Below are 26,122 nucleotides of genomic sequence, written 5' to 3'. Positions count from 1 at the left end.
CATCGTGTTTCCACGGGTGGAAAGAAGAAAAAAATGCTTTAGACTCTCGTGAGAATCATTCAAACTCATCGTGGAAAGTTAAGTTACAGCGGAAGTAGCATGCGTTTATGGAGATTTTTCTACGGAAATGCGCGTAACGACGAGAAATCGTGCTAGGGAAATATGAAAAGTACCGTGGTGAGGACATCTCGTTCGTGTAGCCGAAGGTTATCGCCAGGAAAGAGCTCCTGGATTCGATGAAGGTCACCCTCGAGTTGACCGCGTTGGAGAACGGCGCCACTTCCGACGCTTCCGTTTCCGTTCTCCACCAGGTTTCGTGCCTCTTGACCCAGGTACCTCTCGTATTCGGCCAGCCTCTGGACCTGAAACAAATTTCAAAATACTTTCGTTAGATCAAAGAAGGATTTACATTGACGATAGTTTATTGCTTAAAGAAAAATTGCAGGTACGAGGCTTTAAATCCGATTTCGTTTCACCACGACCACGCCTTTCAACGAATCGATGACTTTTTACGCAACCACGATAATGCAGAACTCGCGTTTATGAAAGTAGGAAAAAGGAAGCAATTGAGAAACTACGAATGTTTCCCTCGCAATCGACGCGTGAAAATTGATATTGCATCGTCGACCGGTAATAAGATCGGAACTCGAGTTCCTTTTCAACCCTGAACGATCCAAATAATTATTATTCGCGATACATCCAAGCGAGTTATGTAAATTCGTGACTAGTCATCGATCAACTATCCTCTCGTGGTCATGGTTGATTCATTGCTCAAACGTCGCTCCGTTTTATTATTTTACACTGTACAATTATTTTCCACTTCAATCCGGTTGTCATAAGTTTCAACTAGAAAAATACTCGTTCCAAGGAAATAAATATTATAATCATCTATTGTGGTCCCGGTTTTGGCACGAGTCTCCGATACACCTCGAACAATTATAAATCCGGTCAAGTTTCGTTTCGAACAACGTGAGACATCGACGGAAATATCCCGGTGAGTTGCACTTTTTTTCCCCGGATGTGTTGTTCCTTTTCTTCGCCAAGGGTACAACAGGCGGCGACGTTTTCACATTGCTCCGTTTATTGTTCGCTCCCACGTGCGACCAGAAATTTTCAATTAAAATGCGACCGTGCTTTCACGTTGTACCACTCGCTGGTATCGAGCCACCCACGCAGAAATCGGCTGCTTTCGTGACGAAAGCGTGACACTTCTTCTCTTATAAGCCGCTGATCGAATCGAACCAATCGGATTTCGATATCGATCACCGAGGTTACCTAAATCCTTGCGGGACTTAAGATGAGCCGAAATTTGTCTCCGTTGTAGATCATCCGATGATCGATCGTTAATGATGGAGCAATCTTTACGATTATCATAATCAAGCGTGTGTACAAATTGCAAGAAAAAGCTTCGACAAAACCGATCGTATACCTACAGTCGACGAATCCGACGCGTATCCTTCGTCCACTAACACGTCCACGTATTTAATGAACATTTCGTCGTAAGATGCACACGCGGTTCGACGTTCGCTTAACACCTCTCGGTGAAGAGCAAAAGCGTGACGACGACCGGTTGCTAGACTCGAAGCTGGCAGACTGAGCGCGATTTCGCGCGAGTAACTAGCCGCGATACATCTTTAGCGCACAATGAATCACACAGGTCCACCGGAAGTTACCACTCCACCCTGAGAGCAGAGGAGGCTGGCTCGTGTGTCACCGTTCCTTCTCACCTGCTTGCCTTTTACGAAACCATGACGTAGATATCGTTTTTTTCATCTCTGATCTTAACGAATCAAAGCATTAACCGTTCGATTAGAATTGCTCTCGAGAAAGTTTTTTATTTTATGGGAGATGATCTTTCCTTTACGCTTTCACTCGAGTCAATGATCTCGTGAACAGTGGAAACATCGATCTTTGGAAGTTTTTTCACTCTTGAGAGAGTCGATGACTGTGTGTTTTAGAATCGAAAGGTTTTGGATTTTCAGAGAAGGGGATAAGACACTCTTGGATGTCTCCAGGGGGTAAATTTTATAATTTAAAACGAAATTCTACGTGCAGAAATGAAAATTATCGTCTGTTCACGAGGCAAACAAACGATCGGCGACATCGGTTCCTTTCGTCGCGAGTTCTGCCGTTTCACTGGCGCCGATTTCGCGATAATTGCCCCGTTCGAACGTTCGTTACTCGCTGGTTTTCTCTTTCACGGCATAATTTTCACAGTTTGACGCCGGCTCGTCGAGCAATCGGCATTCTTCGCGGCCACGTTCGATAAATACCTTCTCCATCGACGTTGGCTCGTTTTCTTTCGTTCCGTTTCCCATCGTCATTGTTCGAACGACACGTATACTTTTACGCGGCATTCTTATCCCGGCACCGTTTCTGGGGCCCCTTTTCGCACACTTTCACCGCACCGTCATGTCGATTATATTGCTAGGAACAGTGCTCGAAAACATGGAACGCCGCCGCCTTCTTTCCTTGCCTTTATATACGCTCGATCGTTTCTCGATAATCGTTATCGAGTCACGAACACCATAGGACCGCGTTTCACAAACCGAGCTATTTTCTCGACGATGAAAACGGTACAGGAAAAATCTGGCTACTTTCTGTTCACGACATTCGTTATCTTGTTGAATTAGATTGCGCGGGAAACATTCTGTAGGGCTGTTATTCGAACGAAATACATTGCAATGGATTTTTCTCTCTATGGGATAAGGTCATTTCGATTCGCAACTGCAACTTTGTTAGAGTGGAATTTGAAGACTTCAAAGTTGATGAAATAAATACGGTCTCGATGAATGAAAATATCTCGAACGCACGACGCGACGCATTCCAGTTCCCAGACATTTTTCTCACAGCTTATTAGAGACCTGTGTCGCTTTAAAAGCCAAGCTAATTGAATTTTTCATCGACTTGCAGATAACGAATAAGATAACCCCTTCGAACATCGTGGAAACCACTTAATCTGTACACTCGTCGTTCGAGTGAAAGATAGGAATTTCTTCTTTTTATTGACATCATTATAGTTTAACTGCCGCAGATACAACACGAATTAACACTTTTTTTATTCTACTCTGGTTGAAAAATGAAACGAAATGACAGCAATCTTGTTCCATTAAAAAAGATCGTAAATTACAGCGTACAGAAGTGTTGCATACCTGATCCTCTAATTATCAAATTACCAACTAGAAACATACCTAGAAACGTTAATTTGTCCAACTCCGAAACTCTCGACACGATCAATCATTCAACCTAAAGTTAATCATCGTCTCTACCGTGTATTCAACCCTCCCCGACCTATAAACAAAATGAAAGAACAGAGTACATAATATATACGAAGGAGAATTCGAAGAAATCGTATCATCTTCCTCTTTTTAAAAAGAAGAAAAAAAATGATGCTCGAAAACCCTCGACGCCTCAGTTTCGTACCCCTTCCGCCCTTCTGCCTGCCACGACACAAAGAGTTCCGAATGCTCGAATCACGGCTCGACATCAGCGAAATAAATACTTGGAGACGGTCGTTCGAGTGGGTCGCTCTTAAGCTCAAAGGGATTTCTCTTAAATCCCCGGGACGAGAGGGGTGTGATCGGGTAACCGAAGAGATTCCTTTTTTCAGGGTGGCTTTTCAAAACGAAGGGTAGATCCGAGACACGCATACGGGTCTGCTCGTTGTCGATGCGGCTCGTTGAGTCGCTGCTCCTTCTCGCATATTAAGGAGACTTCACAAAGCAGCGAGGATAGCTCCTCGACAAACGACAGAAAGAGAGAGCGAGAGAGAGAGAAAGAACCACTTGATTCGTTCCAGACCAAGGGATTTCGCCCGATAATCCTGGATACTTGGGGCTGAATTGTCGTTAATTAGCATAGCCTGCATCGTCACCCTTTCGTTTTCCACTCGAGAGGATTGCCGAGCCAGCTCGTAAATCGAGCTTTATGGCTCCGGGCGTAGAAATCTTATTCTACTGTTATTTGCACAATCAACGAGTATGTTTTTACTTTTACTCGATGTATAGTTAAGAATCTGAACGACGAAAACTATCATCTTTTGTAAGAAAGTTGACCCTCCGGTGGCAATCTACCGATCGATGTAATTATTATTAACCCTTTAACGACGGGCGCGGCTGGTGGGACACAGTACGCTTTGTTGCTTTAACCAAGGGTGTGGCTGATTGACACATCGCGTTAGGAAGACACACAGTAGCGTGTTAATCCTCGAACAAAACGGGCGGGTCGCTCGTGACCCGAACTTGCGCAACTTTCCAAATGGAAAACTTTCATACTTATATTCTAAACGACACGCGTTCCATTTTGAATGCTCTCCGGTTCACTCTCTCTTTCGTAGGTATCACGAATCCTCGTCGATGATTCAGCTGGATTCGCGAAACACGATTCTTCCTGGCGCGAAAGGGCCCCTAATAAGAGCTGGTTCGCTCGCGAGTCGAGGAAAAAGCACGAAAGAGGGCTGGTTAATTTGTCGGCCAGCCGTAAGATAATTTGCCGGTCGAGGCGATCAATCATTTAATTAGTCGGCGGGAACGTGCTAGCGGCTTGAAATTGTTCGAACGCGGTGAATGGAAGAGAAAGGTCGCGGAGATTCGCGCGTGTTCGCCAACCTTTTTGCTCGACTCCCCCATTCTCCTCTCTCCTATACGACGTACTCGCATCCAGCACTGGCTGGAATATCCATGGATATGGTGTATACACCATGGGGAACGTGTATCTGGAAGCGTAGCTAAACGTATCTACCGTTAGGCTCTCGCTCGAAGCATCGACCTCGGGACTCGGTGCTTGTTCGAGTTATTTCTTGATGGACACCGTTTACTGTTCACGCCTCTGCGCTGCCCGGTAAATATGTCTCGATCCAGCTGACCCTTGATCTCTGACCTCTCGACGAGCTCTGATTAACACCGATACCGCGATAAGAATTGCGAACGCGGATGCAACGTTGTCTCTGGCGAGATGTTCGGAGTGAGAGGTACCATTTAGAATGGATGGCGATTAAAATTCAAAGACGATCATAACGAAAGGATCATCAAGTTCGTTTACCGATAGAAATGGATTCGATCGATTTTCCTCGAGGATCGTTCCGTTTATTTTCACGTTCGACCGTGACGTTACGTATATATCTTATGTCGGTTGCAACGAGATTGCCGAGGAATTATCATCCACGGTGGATACACGAGAGTAGCGTTTCGTAATCCCATCGGTAGTCGACGTTATATCCTCGCGTTTCTTGCAACGTGCCTCGCTACTCTCAAGAAAGGCGAGCTTATGCACGCCTATACATCGTACGTAATGCACGTTGCATTCCTCGACATTCGTACGCGCGTTATGCATTCCGCCTGGATTTGACCTCGATGCCGTGTTATTAATGCCCATTACGTTATATAAACGAACCGCCACGATCAACGGGCGAGCGAGAAGCGAAACGAAACGTCCAGGTTGAAGAGTAAAGAGTATCTCGCTGGATGGTTTCGCGAATAAAGAGGAGGAACTTGGTAGAAACTCTTGGCGCGTTGCGAGCGAGCGAGCGAAAAGGATTGCTTCTTTATTAATCGACTTCGCGGCTCGTGTACGTATGCCGGCTTAAGAACGCGTAGATTTGTTTCTGTTGATATCGATTCGTTTGAATGTAAATCTACGAGCGCGTTGCGCGACGCCGCGTAAATCAACCGCCACAGGAAGCGGATTTTGTAACTCTTCGAGACAGGTGTTCTTCGTTGCGTCAGACCGTAGCAATTTGTCCCGCGAGTATACGAGTAACGTACTCTTGTGATATCGAGACGACGATGAAAAAGAAGAAAAGAAAAAGCGTACGAGCTGTCCGTCGTGCCCTCGGGGCCCTGTCCGTGTTTCCATTCCATCGCGCCGCGCCGCCACGTTGCCCGCCATTGCTGCAATCGGAATAAAAATTATGCCGTACAAATGGCCGCTGGTATTGTCCTTCCTCGCGTCGATTTATCTTCTTCTCGTAACAAAAGGGGAACAAATATGCTGGGAATATTGAAATGTTCGCGGTTCTTTTTCTTGTACTAGTTCTATAATTCCACATATAATAGGAATCTATAGAAATCTAATCAGAGTTACCTCTATTCGTGAATTAAAATGCAAGTAGAATGTAGTTCACTAGATCTTTCTACAATTTCACTCGGATAACGAGTCGACTCTTTCCCAATTAGCTGCTGCCTAATAACCTTTACACCTACTAACGATTCATTAGCTAATTGAGAAAAAAAAAGAAGATACTCTTTTTACCTTTTCTCCGAAAAATGTCATCAAACACGAGGTTAGAGAATGGAGGAGGATCGTTGATTAAGGTAAACACCCTGGAGGGTCCTACTTCGATTTCTTCGAAAGAAAGTTGGCCGGAAGAGAAGGCGGTGAACCTGTTCCTCCGGTCACAGCGACGATCCATTGAAAGCAGCCAGCTAACGGACGAGGAACACGAGGATACACAGACCGACTACTACCCGAGGAGGAGGATTACGAAACGTTGGCTATCCGCGAGCGACGACGATAATTCCTCGTCGCGTCTACCCACATTCGCCTTTCGCCGTTCCGCTCGTGACGCGGCAAAAGAAGAATTCACCATAGAGGAGAAGGCAGAAGTTCAAACGAGCGAGGACGGAGGAGAACCGCTAACAAACAGTGCATCCACCGAACGAACGTCTCATCGAGCTCGTTACCGGGTCAAATTAGCCAGTTGAATTGCCGTTAACGTTGCACGGCGTCGTAGGAGGGCCCCTTTCTATTCAGATTAGCCACCGGCTACGCGTCTTCTTTATTGCTGAATTTCAATTTGCTTTCGTTTAATGCCTACGTTTCTTCGCTAATAATATCGTTCGGTGCTAGCAAAATTCATCAGCGTAGGCGGTGAAGAGGAATCTCGACAAAAACCCGTGGTTGGTCTTCGTCCAACAGAAACAATGACCAAGAATTATCGAGCGATAAAGCTGTCGAGCTTTCGGCAAGCTCCCGGCAATTCGATATTTTACACGGATTAATATTACGAGTAAACGCTGAAAAACACAGCCTCGAGGTTCGAATGGAATGAAGCGATTTTGCTAATGCTGTAAGGTAGCAGCGAGAAAATTCGAAGCAGTCGTTCGATGTTCATTCATTAAGTGCACGCGATCGCAAGCCACGAGATACAGTTGGTGGCGTGTAAAATAGTAATAGCCGATGGTAGTGCCAAGCCTTGGCTTAGATTCCAGCTTTGTCGCGTACGTTAACTCGCGTCCAATGGCGTAAGGTGGTATCGAGCCGAGAATTTTGCCCGTGTACCGTGTACGGTACTTTCTCCTCGCAGCGGGATCGTGACACGTAATTGCATACTTTCGTTGTCGGCTTATGATGAAAGTTTCAGCCAGAAATCACGAGCTTTGCCTTCTCTCCGCCAAACTTTTTTTTATTCCTTTCGAAAACTATCGTCGGTATAGTTAATTGAAAAAGAAAGGAACCGAGGGAGTAATTTCATTAAGCAGCATGGCTGTTTAAGGGAACCAGGAAACTCGTTCGATGAAATTTATAGGATAGGAGATAGAAAATCCTCAGAGATACCGCGATTCTACGCCTCTGCGTTTACACGTACACACCTTTACTATTTAGCGGCACTCCGTAATAACCACTGGCAAAGGTATTCGAGCCACGACCAAGGAATCTCATTCCGTTCACCTCGATGACGGAATTCCGATAGTATAGGTACACCGGATTGAACCTCTACCGCAACTTTGCCGAGGAATTGATCGTTGCTATTCAACAATCATGTACGAATTTCTGCCTTTCGGCACGTGGTTTGTCCGAAAATTAACTTTGATTATATCTAAGTCAAAGTTTGCCAAAAGGATCTCCTCTAATCCTTATCCCATTTAAATGAATCATCGAGTAAAGGATTATCAATTTTGCAAATGAAATTCTGATCAAAGATAAGCGCACAAATTTGCTGCATTCCCTGAAACTTTCTAATTTCGTACATACTCTAAGTACTCTAATACACCGTGAAGGGTTTAGCGTTAATTTTACGAGGGAAACTTTGACCAAAGATAAGAGTACGTACAATATTACTATGGTCTGTTCCGTTCATGTTGCTTGTCGTTCGATCGATATTGACTCTCTTTCAATAGCCGAGACCAAGTTAAAGAGAAAGCACGCGACTCTCGTGTTCCGACAATGTTATCGTAGTTAACGTACGAGCCGAGTTAGCCCGTTAACCTACAAGCTATCTCTGTTCTATCATAGACCCTGTCGAACTGAAACGGCACGCGTTCGTCCCGTCCGGCGTCCGTGTACTTACAACCTTCGTTGTTCTGGGTCGAAAAATTCAGCTACAGGTAACACACCTACATATGTCGGTACGTGCGTTGAAAGGATGCATACGCGTTCGCCAGGTCTCTATACTAGCTCGCATGTAACGTCAGGTAAACGACTTCCAGCTTGTGGTTAACGGTATACGTTGTGCCTAATACGAGTCTCGTGTCTAGCGGGGATTAAGGTTGGATCTTTCATCGATCGTTCAAATTTCCACGTTCGAGGCGTTTCTTTGTACCAAAGCAAGAAATACCATCGGGTATTTTTATTTTTCTCGAAATGGAAAAAGAACGAAGAAAGGGTGAGTCGAGTTTGATCCCCCCCAAAAAAGAGTAATCCAGCTTAACGAGAGGTAAGGAAGGGAATCGAAAAGTCGTGTCCGTTTACGAAAGAGACTTCGGTGCGGATGAAAGGAAGGAATTTAGTGAATGGGAGTGTCACGACTCGTTTTTCCACTACAATGCCACCGAGAAACGTCTTGCACGAGCCGATCGATCCGTGCACCCGCAGTAGGCACAGGTATTTCTCGAGATCATCGCCGACACACGATCGCGATATCCCAAGGTGATCGAAGAGAGGATCTAGCCGAGATCCTGACCAAACCATGATACTCAGCTCCGTTACGAGTTTCGAAATCCATCGAGTTCGCGTTCTCTCTGGACCACTATCGAGCTTTGACGTCATTTCCAAAGAAACTCTCGTCGTTCCACCCACGGGAACTCTCACGATCATTTTTCAATTCCGCTTTTCACTCCATACCAATTTTCGTCTAACGTATTCGATGACCTGAGGTAATTAAGTTAAAGAAAGTTCGAGGATACCAACATTCTAATCATTATCAGCTGGTAATTTGTTCCGCGTGAAAGCGAAGGAAAATTGTATTTCGTGGAAAGTTTTTCGAAGAAGAGTTCTTGACCGGCCGATCACGATATTCGTAAATAACTCCGGATCGTTCGATGCAAACAAGCTTGTTTACTCATCTGCATTGATTCATCCTTTCCTCGAAGATTCGTCGCGTTATCGCCCGCAAAAATGTCTCGCTCGACAGTCGAATAAATTCTCGAAACGCATTCGACGGGAGGCAATAAAAATCACGTTTTAATCGGCGCGGATCCACTCGCGATCGCTGACATTTTTCACGCTCCTTACGAGACAACCGCGCGGTGTCTTCGCTTTCCATCGATGAAAAATCGCGCAATTAGCGCGGCGACCTATCGAGAAGGTGGAAAGAATCGAGCGGCGGAGGATGTCGAAAAAAGAAACGGGACGAACGGAATGAGAGTTTGGGCCAAAGTAAAGTCAGAAGTTTCACGGTGAAGATCCGCGATAGCGAACCGAACGACGATCAGGGACGCAGAGGGAGAGCTGGGTGTCCTTGAAACATGGTAGTTAACCACCACCAACCACGAGAGGACCATTACCATCGGCGTGGATCCTCGTCGAAGGGAACCACCGACGAGGCTTCAAGTGCGTGGACGCGCGACCACCGGGGTAAACTCTCAGTGCAACAGCTATTTGCCTTTCCTCTGCCTTCCCTTTTCTTTTTTCAAGCTGACCTATGTTAATCTGTCTCTGAAGTGGAAATTTCAATTCTACTCGCGATCTATCGTAACGCTGACTAGAACGACGGGCAAGAAAAGAAGAACGATGCTCGTACCGGTAAATCATGGACGCGTAACGTCGCGTGCACCCTAATCGCTAAGGTACAGTTAACGTTGACTCAGCGAAACGTGAATTTTCAAGGTGACACCGTGAAAACGGTGACGGTAGCAGGAATCGTGACACGATTTCCTCGCGGTAACGATCCTCGCGAAATTCCATCCTCTCACGAATTAGACGTTTTCTCCCCGTGGTTGCGGTTATATCTATTTCCCATCGACTAATTTCCACGTAAACCGCAAATCGAACAGTCGTTTCGTTTATCAAGCCCGCACCTGTTCGTGACGAACGAGCAATCGTTCTTGGTGAACCAGCAGCAGGAAGCTATAGGAACGGTAGCAACGATGGATGAAGAAGATGAAGAAGAGGAAGAGCAGTTGGAATAAGAGAAAAGAGAATGGATAGAAACGGACCAGCTTAGAGGCAGAATTTCTCTCTGTGTGTGCATTTCCTGGTAAGGGTCTTGGCGGTCTTCAAAGAGCAGAGTAGTCAGAGGCATTGCACGTTTCTTGAAATAGGAAGAGAGGAAACTAGCCACGCAGGAATTTCCGCGTCGTCCCCGTCGTTTCTGCTCTTTCGTTCCGCCAGATTTCTCGAGTGACGAATATTGTAGAGGGAATAATTAACGGACCGTTCCGTTATTCGACATTAGCTCCGCTGGTAATTAACCGAATATGTATCTAAATTACGCCTATAAACTTCGATCGCGTCCCTTACTTTTGACGAACGCAAACTTCACCCAAAGAGGCCATTCAAATTCAAAAGGATGATCCGCTATTACGCTCAATTTTGCACCTGTGCATCGAGTCGAGGTGGCAAAGGTGGTCGATATTTTCGTTAAAATACGACCTTGCTACCTGGCCCGGCAAAGAATTAGCATAAAGCGTTTGCTGCCGTGTTCGAGGGTCCCGAAAAAAGAGCGACGACGAAACCAAGCGGGGGACCTTTAAATTTCGGTCCAATTTCGTCGGCCCCCTCGAAAGTGGCGAGGAGGATCTGGTCCTGAATAGCAACACCGAGCCGATTCTTCTCTGTCGCCCTGGACTGGTTGCACGCGCGAATAATTTGCACGAAGGTGAACCAGAATTAAATCGTACGTTACACTGTAATTATACATTGTATCGTTGCTACCTGACGCAAGGGGGGCGAGTCTCGATTTACGATCTCGAAAATGGGAATAAAAAAGAATAACGGGAGAATAGGGTGTACATACCTGGGGGCTATTTTTACGAGGACGATTCTATCGTTCGAGACTTTGGCCTGCTTCTTCCTTCGAACAACGTCACGATGTTTTGTCGTTATTCCAAGACCACTCGGTGTTCTAGATAGACGAGTGTTGTTGAAATTGGTTGGAATTAGAAGAACGGGGTCGCAGGTACAGATTCAGAGTAGAACTGTCACGAGACTTTGAACGAATTTCAACGAGAATCTCATCGGTGTTAATCTCGTGGGGTCTAGCGTTTTGATATTAAAATTTTTTCATAAATTCGAGATTCGATCGCGAAGACGATGATCGTAGGTCGTCGACGCTTTGATAAGCGTACCGACGAATATTCGGTGAACCCTGGTCATGGATTCTAGCATTTAGGAGACGTTTACGACGCGTCGTATGCGCGTACGGCTAAGCGACTAACAAGCGCGCGTAAACGCGCGCGAGTACCAAGTGACTGGCGCCTTTTAACGAGCATACTTTTGATATCCTTAAGAGGGCTCCTATAAAGCGTCACGAAGGGTCGTGACAACGACCTTGCCGACGTCCGGCCATCCAGAATGGCCCTTAGTCATCGTAGGAATGTCGCCTAACGCATGCACTTCCTCTATCTGTCACGAAACGACGCGTTCCTCTGTAGGCATCGAACGAGTATCGAGTATGTATATTCTTAATGGATCTTCTCGATTGGACCGTGGACCATCGAGTAACGGAGCTACGATTTCCATTACTCGATGTTTCGAACTTAAATTCAACAGAATTTGAATATTTTAAAAACGTCGGTAGTTCTAGCGTTAATAAATTTTGCCTTTCATCGGTGATAATTTATAAATATGATAACGCTTATCTATACCATCTGCGAGTGATAGTTAAGGTGGTAAGATAGAAGTAGTCGGTACGCCAGGTGGACGACACGGGTTGGCATTCCCGGAAAGCACGCGAGAAGACAGTCGGCAGACCGTACGCGTACGAGCGGATTGCAGTCAGCATACGGTCAATGCACCAGCCCAGTTTTCAAAATAACTTCAAACGCACTCCCATCGGTCTGTCTCGCTCTCTCGATCCGTTCTCCCCTTTCCCCTCTTATCGTTTCACAGAATCGAGAATATATCCTCGGACATTCGCAGACTGTCTCTTGACCAGGCGCCAAATCGCCCGCTTTATATTTGCCCGCCGACACGGGAATATGCATAAGGCGATTCTATAATCGTGCGACGTCTCTCCGAAGTGTGAATCACTTATAAATAAACCAGCGAGAGTGGCACGTAACTGGAAGAAATTCTCGCTAATGTCTTTTTATCCACCCCTTTCGCCATTCGCGTTAATTTGGGAAAATTATAGAAAATTACGCGAGCGATTCTTATTTTATACAAAGTAATTTTTATCTAAATCTATCACTTTGATTACCTTGCGAAAATTTCTCGAATGGACTCTGCGGCCACCGTTCAGAATTTTCCAATGAACTCTGAAAAATTTTGCAGTTTCTCCAAAACACATCACAAGCTTTCCTTTTCAGCGTCACATTGATCGAACGATCCTTAAACTATCACTGTAACACGAGTGCAAATTCTACCGTGTGTGCTTGCGACAATAAACGACGATACGAATCGAGTCACGTTTCATTGACCATCAAGACCACCGACTTGGAGCGACCAATACGAATCGTGCTCCAAGAATCGACTGACAGTCAGGGTTGCAGGCCTACCGATTATCGGCAGCGACACTCTGGTGGTCGGTGAAGAAAGTAAAGCCACCCCTAAGTCGTTTGACCGTTTACACTTGGATTTCCTTTCGCCTTCTCGCCTTATCTCGCTGACGTGGAAATCCTTCGGAAGCCGGCCTTTATCTGACCAACCGATTGCCAGAACGTTTGTTCTCACTTCGCGGTAATGAATGGAACGAGCCAATATTATCGATCGTTGAAGAATGTAAGCAACGGATCGATCGATCGCCTCCCTGTTTGATTCATGCTTCGAGCAAGAAATTTTATCTCACGATAGATTCCTTTATTTTTTAGGATATATTGTAAAATATGATTTTTCATAGCTTCTTAGACACGAATGATTAACCGATCGTTACTTAGAATTTTACGCCATAGACGGCGGACTTTATGGATCACGGATTTTACGAGTGTAACAGGACTGTGTTGTAAATGCAACACGTGGGCACCGGAATATTGACTTTTCGAATTGTTCTTCGAACCGTTTTCAAAATCTCAATAAAAGGTAACAAATAATAGAGGGTATGCAAAGTTTCCTTGACAAATGTTCCAAATTCATTTTCTCCTAAGTAAAGTATCGAACGAAAAAATGTCACTCTACCTTTTCGATTCACTGTTCTTCAAGGAATTACCCTATGCAGATCTTATCCAGTGCAGATCACTTTTTCTACCACAGTTTGTACAAAAGGCTTCTTAATTATATTAACTCGCGAAGGTAACTGCCGTTCGTTCCAGATGTCTAGAACCGTTCGGACGGCTATTGGTTAGTGTTATTATACCTTTGTCGTGGTAAAATCGCGCGGAACAATGCCACGTCCCCGGAACAATGAAAGCATTCGAAAATTACTGGCTGAATTTTCCGCGTTCCTCGACGGCCAGTTTACGATCGTCGCGCCCTGCAATCCTTTCTTGCGTGCGTGCAGGTCAATACACGGTTAGCCAACGAAGGCAAGGAATACAGGGGAACCTCGGTCAGGTAAACCTTGCTAATCCTCTTTGAATGGTGTGGAAGCTAGATGATGAATTCAGCACGGTGTCTTCATAGAATATCGCTTCGTTTAACTTTTGTACGAATCGACTGTGCGACTGTCTGGCACCGAATACAACGGGTCACTGTACGTATTTTCGGGACGCTTCTTCTTTCACAGCCGATAGATAATCGCGGTCGACCACGTGTTTCGTAGTTTCGAAAGCCAGATTCGCCAAGCTCCGATGAAATGTGACGCGAATGTAGTACGTGGGAGTATAAATAAATGAAGAGACAAAACAGCTGTAGTTCAAGATCTAAACGAGAAACGCGACAGTTTTAGAACAACCGGTTGACATATTTGCCATTAATCAAAAACAGTTGCACAATCGATATTTTTGCGAACTTTCGCTCGGAATATCGGATATTATATCAGAGAAAAATTGAAAAAGATTCCGCGAAACTACCAGGGAATCGTCTTGAAACAGTGTCGCGAGGATATGTTTAGCACGCTTTAAAAAATATTCCCCGGCTCGATGGGAAAGTAAAAAGAAAATAAATATGGCTGAAAGAAACGTTACAAGAAGACATTTTTCACGAGCGAAGAAGCAGTTTGAAACGAGAAAAGACCGCTCGTATCTCGCGAGGGTACGACGATAATTTCGCCACCTGTCGACGCCCCTCTTCTTCGCCTGCTTCTCCTATCATTTTTCCCCGAGACCGGGGGTGCGTTTTTTTCATTTCGAAACCGGATACTCGGAATATTCAACGTGTTGCACGGGGAGGAAGGAGGAGTTAGTCGGTACGGCGCCAAAATAGAAACGCATCGGGTTGAACGCTACAAGTGGGACGTCGTACCCCGAACCCTGTGACGACGAGAAGAAGAAGAAGAAGAAGAAGAAGAAGAAGACGAGGAGGAACCGACGAAGAAACGCGTCGAAATAACCGGACGACTGGAAGAAGTCCAACAAGAAGGAGAGTGTCGTTGCACGAGCGGCCAAAGAACGAGACAGTGCACGTCATTCACGAGACTCGAACGCTCTCTTCCTCCTTATCAAACTTCTTCGCGTCCAAAATGCCCGATTAATGACCCCTTTCATCGAACGTTTCCGAGAAAAATATTCAAACTTGAGAGAAATATGGTAAAAAAAAAAACATAAGGTCTTGTTCAGTGGAAAAGAAGAGTGAGATAGAAAAGGGTTCTTCTTTCCAGCCAATCAAACTATCACGGCAAATCTTTATTCGAGCCAACTGGATCGTTTAAGCCTTGCTTTGAAAACCAAGTAGCCTGGCTTGGTGCACAGAGCAAGCAAAACTGACCTCTGAGAAATTGAAACAACTATCGTGGGAAAGTTTCCCTCTGTTGAGGTATTTTCAAGTCTTGCCGACTTTCCATGAAGAAAAACATGAATGAACCCAAAAAGCCTGTTTCATTTGAAAAAGCACAGCTTGGAAACGCGACGGTCTGCTGGAAAATGAAACGCGGCTCTGTATCGGCACGACGCGGCGAGGCAGTCTGTGCTGGGTCGTTATCGGTAGCCGAGGAAGCCGAGATACAGTCCGCGGGGCCGAGGGTACCAGAGGAATTCCAAAAAACGTCTCGATAAACGCGTAATGGAACGGCCGCGTTTAGGAGTTGAAAGTCCATGTGGAATTTCAATCGCGTTACGACACGGCCTTCCTCGAATATTTCCAGGCCAAATCGTCTTTCCTCTTTAGCATCGCGCAGAGGGTTTCTTCAGGAAGGGAATCGTAGGGGAAATATGAAAATCTACGTGAAACTTAAGAATCAGCCACGCGTCAAATTGCAATTTCATTGAAATTCCAATTGAGAAGATCGAGAAGATCGACTCACCAGCTCCAGCTCCAGCTTTCGCACGTCGTAGTATCCCTTGTAGTATTTGAACCACATCACTTTTCTTCATTGATCCTATCGAACATCATAATTTTACTGCTCGAAGAAAAAAGAAAAAGTGCTATATGCGGATTCACTGAAAAGTTGTCAGTCGATAATCGTCACGCGATACACAGCGCACAGTATCGGTCGTGTTTTCGTCACTGAACGGCAAGAAAGTAAGGAGCGTATCAGCGCGAACCGCGAATATGTTGTCCGCGTTACATCGACTGGTGGAATGAAAGAATGTTCTGTTAAAGGGGCGTTTGTTCGCAGCCTCGTTGGTATCGGTGCAACACGCGTTAGATAAATAAACGGAACGAAGTGAAACGAACCGGGATCGGATCGGATCGAATCGGTGGAGAAAGAGAGGAAAGAACGGCGTGATACGATGCACTCGAGGACCTTTGAGAAACTGTTCGTCTCTCGGCATAGCCAACGGGCCAAGTATAGACGAGCACTGTCGGTGTACTCGCGCACGCTCTTCTTTCTCCTCATGTGCGTGCATACGTGTGTGCACCATGCAGCTTTTCGCGGAGTGTATGCACGGAACCACTAAAATTAATTAGCCGTTTCATCAGCGGGACTCCCTCTTTTCGATCTCCTTTCTTTCTTTCTTTCTTTCTCCAGTCATGGAAACCTTCTTTGTTGATAGGGCACACAAAGAGTCGTTGAGTATTGCGAGTGATTAAGGAGCTATAATTATACGCGAGGCACGAGGGAAACGCGATTGAACGTGCATTGAATTTATACAAATCTAATTTTTATCCGAACCGATAGCGTGGAAGATCGTTTGTGAATGAATCGAGAAGTCGGTGCAAGATTCGAATTGTGCGTTGAGGGAGGTTTTTCACGGGCGCATAGCGAAAGAAAGAAAGAAAGGGCCAGGTTGTTAGGCTCGTTAGCTTATCCTTCACGACCTAGATCGCGAAGTACAATCAGGTGTCGGTCGGTCAACCGAGATCGTTCGTTAATCGATTTCTAACGAGTGACGAACGAGTTTCTAATCGGAGCGAACTGTGTCGAGGCGAACTGGATTCCATTGAATTTCCGCGGACTTATGAATATTTTTATGTTTTCCCGAATCCCTGATTAATGAATTCACGTTGATTGAAACAGAAGAAGAATTTCGATTCGGACGTAGACGAATCGACAGCTCCCGAAAAGAATATTATTAATCGAGACGATCGAGCGACATTGATCAATCACGATGCAATTAGCAAAGTTTATACGAATCTCGATGCGAACGGTCAATTATCCGGATAATTGCGAGCTGACGAATGATTGCTATGCCGAAACTCGTGATGCTGCGCTTTCCGATGCTCCGTTTCAGTTGCCATCGATTTATCTTGGAATCGCAGCCGGTTATTCGCGGGCCAATTATCCCGTTCGTCTGATCAACAGTTTTGACCAGCACACGCTCCCTCGAAACTCATTTTTTAAATTGCAAACATCTGGATAGAACCTTCTAACGAGTGTATGAAAAAAAATTAATAAAAAGATCTAATTCCTAGTAATCATCTTCTAAGATTGGATCATTAAAGATCATTATATCATTGAAATCTCAACTGGGAGAAAATTCATGGAACCAATTGTTTTCTTGCTACACGGTTTATCGGATAGACTTGGAAACTCCTCGAAACTCGTCGCACGACTGTTGTAAAATATGCGCTCATAAATTCGAGCAAAGAGGAGGAACGGAAAAGGGTTGCCTCTTATTCGTGGATCGTTAAGCTCAAAGATCGTAATTACGCAAACACAATTTCTATACATAGTATGTATATAAGTGTGTACAAAGAGAGGAACCGGTGTTGTATCGTCGTCCCGTTGCTGGCGACTTCTGATTTATGAGCGGCACGGCCTCACGCGGTTTTCAAGATTGTATCTATTTTTAATGCTTCGAATTACATTTTTCCCCCGGTGGCCGGTGATTGGCTGGCTTGCCGGTGCATCCAACTTGCCGAGCGTAATCTCGCGTTTCAACGAGCTTCGCGATGCCAGGCGTCGGAATTAATTTCAATCGATCGTATCTCCACCGTGCCAATAACGTATCGCGAAATTTATGAGGACCGGTCTCTCCCTTTCTCTCTTTTTCTACCTCGTTACTAGTCGTTGAATGACTTGAAAAGCCTTTGCTGAATGAGCCTGAACACTCTCGCGAATTTATCGCCGACCGAAGGGTAAGTACTCGACATGTTTCTCAACGAAAGCGTGTGCAACAATGATAAGATACCAATTCGGTCTTGTCGAATTTCAACTTAATCGACTAGAAAGGTAGTGGACAATGATTAGTGCTAATGAAAACGCGTGGGAATTGTACGCGACAGAAATAGGTCTTGGTCGAATTTCAATTAAAATCAATGCCATCTAGGAAAAATCAATCATCCTCCTTTCTGACCGATATATCGTCGCAGTAAAATTTATGAACCGCACGGCCATTAATCAATACTATCTGGTCGCGTTTGTAAAAATCGTAGATTCATTTCTGCTGAAAGGAGGCGAACGCCCGCCTATAATTGCATACGCAAGGGACAGGATGAAGAGGGTGAGACTGCAGGACACAATTTCGATTTCCATACGAGTAGAACGACGTTCGCAAAGATAGCGGAGAGACGATCATCTCGCACGTCCGAGAGGATTCCTGATTTATGAGCCAACATTTCAAAACTTTATCTCCTCGTGCACCCTGTTTGCTTGTCGCCTACGATTGCTCGACCAATAATTATTCGTCGATTGTCGAATCGAATTCTTTTCTATCGTCCTGGTCAAAGAGACATCCGAATATTCTGTTCAACCCTTTCGTTACGAACGACCGGATACGTCACCGAAGATCTTCCGTTAATTATAAAAGATGCATTTATCCGCCTACCAATCAAGACATCGAATTAGCATCGAATCAAAGTGTAACAGAGTGTGAAGTACGTATTGAAATAAATGATTGATCAAGTTTTTAAGCATATTGATTCGCGATTATCACGTACGTCGACCATGCGAAAGTGTTTAACCGAGCATGGAACAGAGGAATCAAAGACTACCCCGTTGTTCGGCGGATTATTTTTCTCCCCGTTCGTTTCACGCTCCAAATTTAATCCTTTCGTGGCTATTGGCGCAGCTATTATGGAACCCGTTCTCTCTATCTCTTTGCATCAGCATTTTCAACTCTTTTCTTGTCGATTCATTAAGCAAGGCCACATCTCGCATGACGTAGCACCCGATGCATCTCGAACGATGAATTCCGATTTTGCCGTCGAACGATTCGAGCGTTGCGGCCTTTCTTATTCCCTCGATAGGAGCATCTACTCCTTCTTTTAAAGCTTTCCAGACACGTTTTACTCACCGATGCCAGCTCGACCGTGCCACGTCCGCGGAACTTTGCACTCACTTACCTGCAACAACAAAGAAAACAATAGTTAGTTATACGCAAAGGGTAGAGACGCGCGCGAACCACGCTGCCATTGAAACGGAATTGCATTGCGTTGCAGATTCCAATGCAATCACTCGCTAACAAAACGACGTCTGTCCTGTCATTTTCAAGCTTTTGGAGCAAACTTTCTGTGCCTTCGTTCATTATTTACCCATCCACGTTCGTCGTTCACAGATACTGTCAGCAAAACAAACGTTCTCTTATTCTTGCAGACCAATGAAAACAACTGATTATTCATTATTGTCGATAGATTAGAACCGTGGGTGGTCAACTTGAGGAAATTCCAAATTTTCATTCTAAAGTACGGGTAATTAAAATAAAAATAATCACCTTGATCGTTCCAAAGGTGATGCACATTTTGGATGGTGCTGTTCTCTTTTGGTAAGTGCACAACGTGCATCAACGCGTTGCAATAAAAAACCACTATGCAGATGTAAACAAAGTAGGAAAGAAAAAAAGTGGGCTAAACGAGGAAAGTGCAGTTGGAAGATTTATCAGCCACTTATCGCGTGGTGAGCTCGGATCACACTGACTTTTCGACGCATCGGTTACGCGACATCTGCTTCTGAGGCTCGATGTGGGTAGGGATACATTCTCGTCTTCCGATTGGACGATTCGAAACGGAGGTCGTGTCAGCCCTTTGCTCGGTGCTCAACTTTAACCCCGAAAAACACGGCTATTTTGGTGATCGAACCGAGAACACCATGGACCATCGACGTGAGCGGCAGTGAACCACTTTCTGGAAATAGACACGCGGAAGACATCCTCTGTGTACGATTTATCGTTGATTTTGCCTTAGGGCCGATTCGAAGGGATATTTTCAGGCAACCCAGCAATTTATCGATAAACGTTACCCGAAGGGTGTTTCAAGGAAATGAATCGTGACCTTTCTTCTCGATTGATATAAATAGAAATGTTGGTCAAACTCGTCAACCGAACCGACTTAGGGGACCTCCGAGGTTTCATCTTTGACTATGTGAAACAAATGTTCGAGCAAATAAGAGAAATGGCCTAACATGTGTCAGCTAGGAAAAGCAGGTTCCTCGGGGTGTTCTCATCTTTTATCACTTATCAATTACCTCACACGAAATAATTATGCACACTCGCTTCCACGATCGTGTGTGTTAACGTAAGAAATTAATTAAGAAGTAATTAGCGATGAATCAATTTGGCGATTTAGTCATGCGCATGCAAATGAATTCACAGCAACGCGAACGATTCCATAGAACATCCGATGCGTTGCGAATGCATACACGCGTTATTCGAAGCGGAAAAACTAACTTGAATTGCAAATTCGGAAGCTTCGAGGATGAGTAACTCGAAAAATTCGTAGAACCGAGGAGAAGAAAATGAGAATCCCTGGGGGGATGACCGTAACGTGCCACCACCTGCCAGAAACGAGGCGCGTCAGGAAAAGTCGACGATTTTCCCACCGTTTTCCATCGTCCACACGTGCAGGATTATTTGTACAGTTGCCATTCGGTAGGACTGTTCGCTACGTGGCGCCGTTACTGTGACCTCTCGAACGCAAATTAATTAACACCTACTGTCTGAACCTCCTCTGTATTCTATCTATCAACAATTCTATACGGTTCATTGTTCCACATATTTGTAAATATTTCCTCGACCAATAAACTACAAAATAAAATTTCCTCTCCTCTCTATGGCACCCTCTGGACTCGCCTAATTTCCCTCACAAACTCCACGGGACTTTTTACGAGAATTTTTATAGTTTCTTCCCGCGACACTAGCGTGTTTGTCCCCTTGGCAAGCGGAACGATAAAAAAAGGCACTCGAAAAATTTGTGCGCTCCGAGTCGCGCTTAAAAGCTTCTCCGCTTCGACCAGAGGGACTCGTAAACGCGAGTGAAACCCTCGTGAACTGGAATTGCCTCTGTAATGTTACACGTCCAGAGACAGCCGCAATTATCAAACTGGTGGGTGACAAGCATTCGAATGAAAAAAAATTGATCAAGAGGATATTCGTTGTCGAGCTGAATCTACACGAGTCTTGACGTGACCAAAGAATCTCATCGTTTATCATGTGGACGTTGAAATCGAATCACCGTCACGGTCACTTTTATCCCCCCGGAATGGAGGATCGTAGAAAAAGCAATCAGCTCGAAAGGAGTAACGGTGCATGGAAGAAGAGAAGGAACCATTTCACGGTCCGGTTGGGAACGGCTGGACGCGTCTACGTTCTGTGAAAGCACGCGGTTAATCTGCTTACGATAAAGCTTTCCCAGAGGTTCGATAGATAGGCGGCTGGAAGCAACGTTATCCAACGACAAGTTTTCCAACGGCAAAGAAAAACGAACGCCGCTCTTCCTCTCTATAGCTCGTGTCTACGTGATTCTCCTCACGAACGGTTGGAACGTTCGATAAGCATCTTCCTGTTCTTCCACCGGGAGAGACAGTCAGAAGGTTGCCTTTGGACCTCGAAACACGAGACATCCAGACGACTAAAGTCGAGCGTATTCGATCTCGAGGTCTCCCAGTGGTTCTGTTCGGTGATGGACGACTGTTGACAACACCTTTAATCCCGATTCTAAACGCGTCCAAAGAATCGTAGAGGAATCGAGGGAATTCCAGGCTGGAATTAAATCAGACCCCTGGAAATCCGACCAATTCTGACCGTATGATGGATTACGTGATTTATGGATAGACGTAATATAGGGGTTGAAGAAGCTACCCCTTTTGAATTTATTTACGATCACCGTGGAGGAAGAAAAATGGAAATCCCAATGAAAGTGAAATAAATCTAGTTTTGTGCCACAAGTGTGAAGGGTTAATTTTCTTGTAGATGCGATACCCATCTACACCCACATTTTAAATAATATAGAACGAAAAGATGCATGTACCATAATTCAATTCAATTCAATTCTTGTTATCCCTTTATCAACAGATAAGACTTACACGAGCATGTAATAGAAAGAACAGCTGTGCAGCTGATTCTAGAAGAGGCCTGATTTAAATCCTCTTCGTTGATCTGACGGCTGGAAAGAGGTCAAAAGGTAAACGTCCTGGACCTGTTACCTCGCTCAGATTGGGATACGATGACGTTGGGATATTAGAGAAAAGAGACGTATTATATGTACGACTGGCGATAAGAAGGCGATCAGTCATTCTTTTTATACTCGGTTACGCTTTAACGCTTTTGTCAAACATCTAAAAGTCTACCCGATAGAAGATTCTAAATATCATAAAAATACCAACCCTCTAGATTTATCAGAACTAATACGGAGAACTACCCAAGTTCCCCTTGTAAGATGACCAACATCTAAGCTTTCATAGTGTTAAACGAGTAAGTACCTTCCACTCTAATAGACAAAGCACGAAGCGCAGGCTCGTGCCATTTACACAGGTATAACAGTGTAACGAGAAGAGACGATGTTTGTCTCGAGCTACACGATTTCAAGGAACTTTGCTGGAAGAAAAACGAGCCGTTGCATAATGCCTCGTCTCGTGATAGATAAGCTGCACGGGGCTTGGGTTAATTCGTGGATTCATCATAGACGAACCGAGAGGAAGAGCGGCTCGGTTCACAGGCGTCCAGGATCGTCCTCGAAAACGCCAACGGCGTTCATTGCTCATACACGAAACGCTGGACTTAATTATTTTCTGGCTTCCCACAACTGTGAATTAACATGTCGCTAGGAAACGAAGAGTTATCGCGTACCGTGACGCGTCTGAAAATATAATATATATATATATCCTGTCGTTTATTCGTCGGGTTACAAGGTTCCTTCGTAGGAGGTCAATCGTGACCCATTGAAATTCATAAAGCAAAGTTGAATTAAATTCAAGTCCTAAGATTAAACTCCGGCAGTAGCTGGATCCTCTTCCTAATCCATCATAAAACGTGACAAACACGAGGAACACCCAGTAAACGCGACCATTAATCCTCCCTTCGGTTAATTACGTAAAACGCCAAGGAAAGCTACGCGGTTCGATCGTTTTCCCTGAAGATTACCCATTATTATCGAGAAAAAGGAAGGAGAAAGGTTGTAAAATTACACGCGGACAGATTTTTCAATGCCGCGACTCCCTGGTTGGTCTGCTTACGAAGAGGGTCCAGGTAAATGATCGAGAAAGACATCTGAGAGTCTCCCCCTTCTGTCTTCCTCGTTTCCCTTGTACCTTTCATTGCTCTTAATTATTATCTTACCGATCCCTGAACGGTTTACCGAACGATGCACCTAGCATTTAAATGCACATTAGCCATTCGCGTGTTTCGTATTAACACGAGGTCGTTTGTCTGTTTTCGTACGAGTCCCAGATTGATTCACGAGAGCCCCGATGCATGGAATATTCCTTGATGATGATGATGTATCGTTCGCGAAATAACGTTCGCGAATTAACCTACGTGGCAATGTTAATTCGCGTTTACAAAAGGTGCCTCGTTACGGACGTTTCATCTCGGGACTACAGTCGCTGATAAAAGTAGTCGAACGATCGTAAAGCCTGCACCAGACGTACCCTCGATTAGTGCACCATCCTGAAAGCCTCGTTTCAAGCACTTTTACGACCTTCCCTCGCTATTTGAGACAACACACGTGTGCACCGGTTCCTGGTCGGCGCTTTTGATTTTCCTAAACGAAACGCTCCTTTCGTCTAGAAAAATCTAGCTCGGTACACGTATGTCGACGATAAGAAAGTTTGCCTCTATCCAAAGACAAAGTGCGTGTGTACGTTGACGAGTACCATGAAACGGTGTAGAAATTACATTGTCCAAAATACGAACTGTTCGAATATTATCATTACAAATATTGTTTCAGTTATGCCTGAACGACATCACCTCGCGAGATTTCCAAGTATCGGTATAAATTTTCGTGTTAAATGTTAAACATATTTCGTGGTCACGCTGGTTTTACATTTCAATAAGGAAAATCTGAAAATTCAACAACGCGCTTCGAAAGCGTATGGAGGAAACCTTGAGAATGACTTATTGTGCAACGTTACATAAACGCGGACAGTAAGCAGCGAATTAATCGTTGGCGAACAAGCGAGGCGTTAAGGAATCGAACGAGTTCCCGAAGGAAATAACCGCAGTGAGAAAGAAGAGGAAGGAAAGAAATAAGCCGTGGAGCGTAAATCAGCGTTGATTTAAGAGCAACGCGGTGAGTCGTAAACAGAAACGACTAGCTCGAGGGAGGAGAGCGTGGTACAGTAGGCCTTATTCAGATGCCGAGTGCACCCACACGTGTCGAACCTTCACAAAACGAGTCTTTATGTTCCCCCATGACACGGGACCCGGCCGTGTCAGAGGTTCGAGACTTGGTAACAGTTCAAGAGCGAGTGATATGCGGTTCGTTGCTTTTTTTTTTTTATTCGCCGATCGAAAAAAAATACGGACAGTGGGTTCCCTTCATCTCGCTGACCGTTCTCTCCGTCGTTCGAGACTTTTCAGCAAAGAAATTTAATAAAGCAAATAAATTATGTCTGTCCGAGTTTCTCAGGAAACTCGGTCGAATCTGTAATTACGTTTACGAACGCCTGTCACGTTTCATTCGTCGAGGAAAGGCTGTTTAACCGTAACTCGTCACGTTCTGGCAATTATACTGATCGTGAAATCGCGTGCCACTCGCCATGTGTATCATCCCCTGTTCTTCTACCCGTTTATGACGAGCGATACGTCTGGTAGCTTGTAACACGTAGCCGAGTTGTCGATAGACGTCTGTCTATCAGTCTGTACGAGAAGGGATGCGCTCGTTTTTATGAGCGCAACGAGGAAGCACGTTCGCCGTGGCGGAAAGATTGCAACGGGAGGATGAAAAAAGAAAAAAGGGGTGAGAGATACTCGGCCAAGCACACGGATCCTGCGAACCGTGCACGCTCGATCGCTCGTGCGGATCTCGCGGCAATTGAAACACGCTTCTTCCTTCCAAGAAGAAACTTTAATTTTAATTTCGTTCTCTAAATTTTACACGATTCTCCTACCCAGACTTGGATAACCGAGAGCAATTATTTAATAGATGATTTAAAGCGAGCTTTGTTCGTTTGAAATTCTTTCCTCGAGGGATATGTGGCTTTACAATATACGAGACGCAGATGCGGCCAATTTATTAGTTCATTACCATAATTACCGTTAAACGCGATACACGAGCGACTTCGCGCGATCCAAAGAAGCTCATTTTCCATCGGGACGATTAAAATCACCAACGAGAGCCTGTCCGTCTGGCTAATCCGGTCTCTTAAACGGTTTCGCACTTGATAGAAACGGGAGCGATCTCGATGTTCTCTTTAATTAATCGCCGATAGAAGCTTGAGTAATATCCATGTTTAAGATGAACTCCATTTGGCGGCGATTCTCCGTTGCCTCTCGATTCCCCCATCTTTAAATCATCCCGATTATTCTGGATTCTTTCTTCGTCGTCCAAACACGGTTTCCTCGCTTCGCGATTTGTAATTGCAATTAGCAAACTTGCCCCCTCGTTTTCTGCCAAGAAAAATGTTTCATTTCTTGAAATCGTAAAGTAAGATTGGAACCCCCAAGAGTGTTGTAAGCATTAATCTTTCACTTATTGTCGGCACTTATAAGCGTCCAGTTAAAAGGAGTTTATTGATAGGATTACGAGGGTTGCAGCACCTAAGAGGGATGTCCTGGGTCTATTAACGGACAAGTCGTTAACGATACCTGGAATTTAAGTCAGAGGATATATTGTGAGGATTGGAAAGAAAGTAGGTGTAGTTATTGGAAATGTTTCTATGGTAGCGAAAAATACCGTCACGGGATTTAGATATAGTGGTTATAAATTAACGCCTAATTATCCTCGTCAGTTGGTCGTTATGAATAGTCAATCTTTTAAGTGTCCTCTACATTTTTAATTTACTCATCGTCAGCATCCTGAATAGGTATCGCGTATTGGCGTCGGCGTCAACGTCCACTGAAAAGTCCGTTTTTCTACGTTCGTTCGTAGCTATGGTGCCCGCTACATCGACCACGAC

At 44.8% G+C, this 26,122-nt stretch overlaps 1 protein-coding gene across 3 annotated transcripts in view; it reads right to left on the bottom strand.

The window, feature by feature from the left end:
- LOC114880189 (rho GTPase-activating protein 20-like) overlaps nucleotides 1-26,122 on the bottom strand; it is a 120,279-nt gene that overhangs the window by 6,348 nt on the left and 87,809 nt on the right. For all 3 annotated transcript variants that reach the window (XM_029195912.2, XM_029195913.2, XM_029195914.2), the window contains one exon: nucleotides 174-362. In XM_029195912.2, coding sequence (XP_029051745.2) covers nucleotides 174-362 — 189 coding nt within the window. The remainder of the gene's footprint in view (nucleotides 1-173; nucleotides 363-26,122) is intronic.

This window comes from Osmia bicornis, chromosome 12 (genome assembly GCF_907164935.1).
Source record: "Osmia bicornis bicornis chromosome 12, iOsmBic2.1, whole genome shotgun sequence".
Taxonomy (NCBI): Eukaryota; Metazoa; Arthropoda; class Insecta; order Hymenoptera; family Megachilidae; genus Osmia; species Osmia bicornis.
Note: the sequence above shows the minus strand (reverse complement) of the source record. Positions and strands in the feature narration are given on the sequence as shown.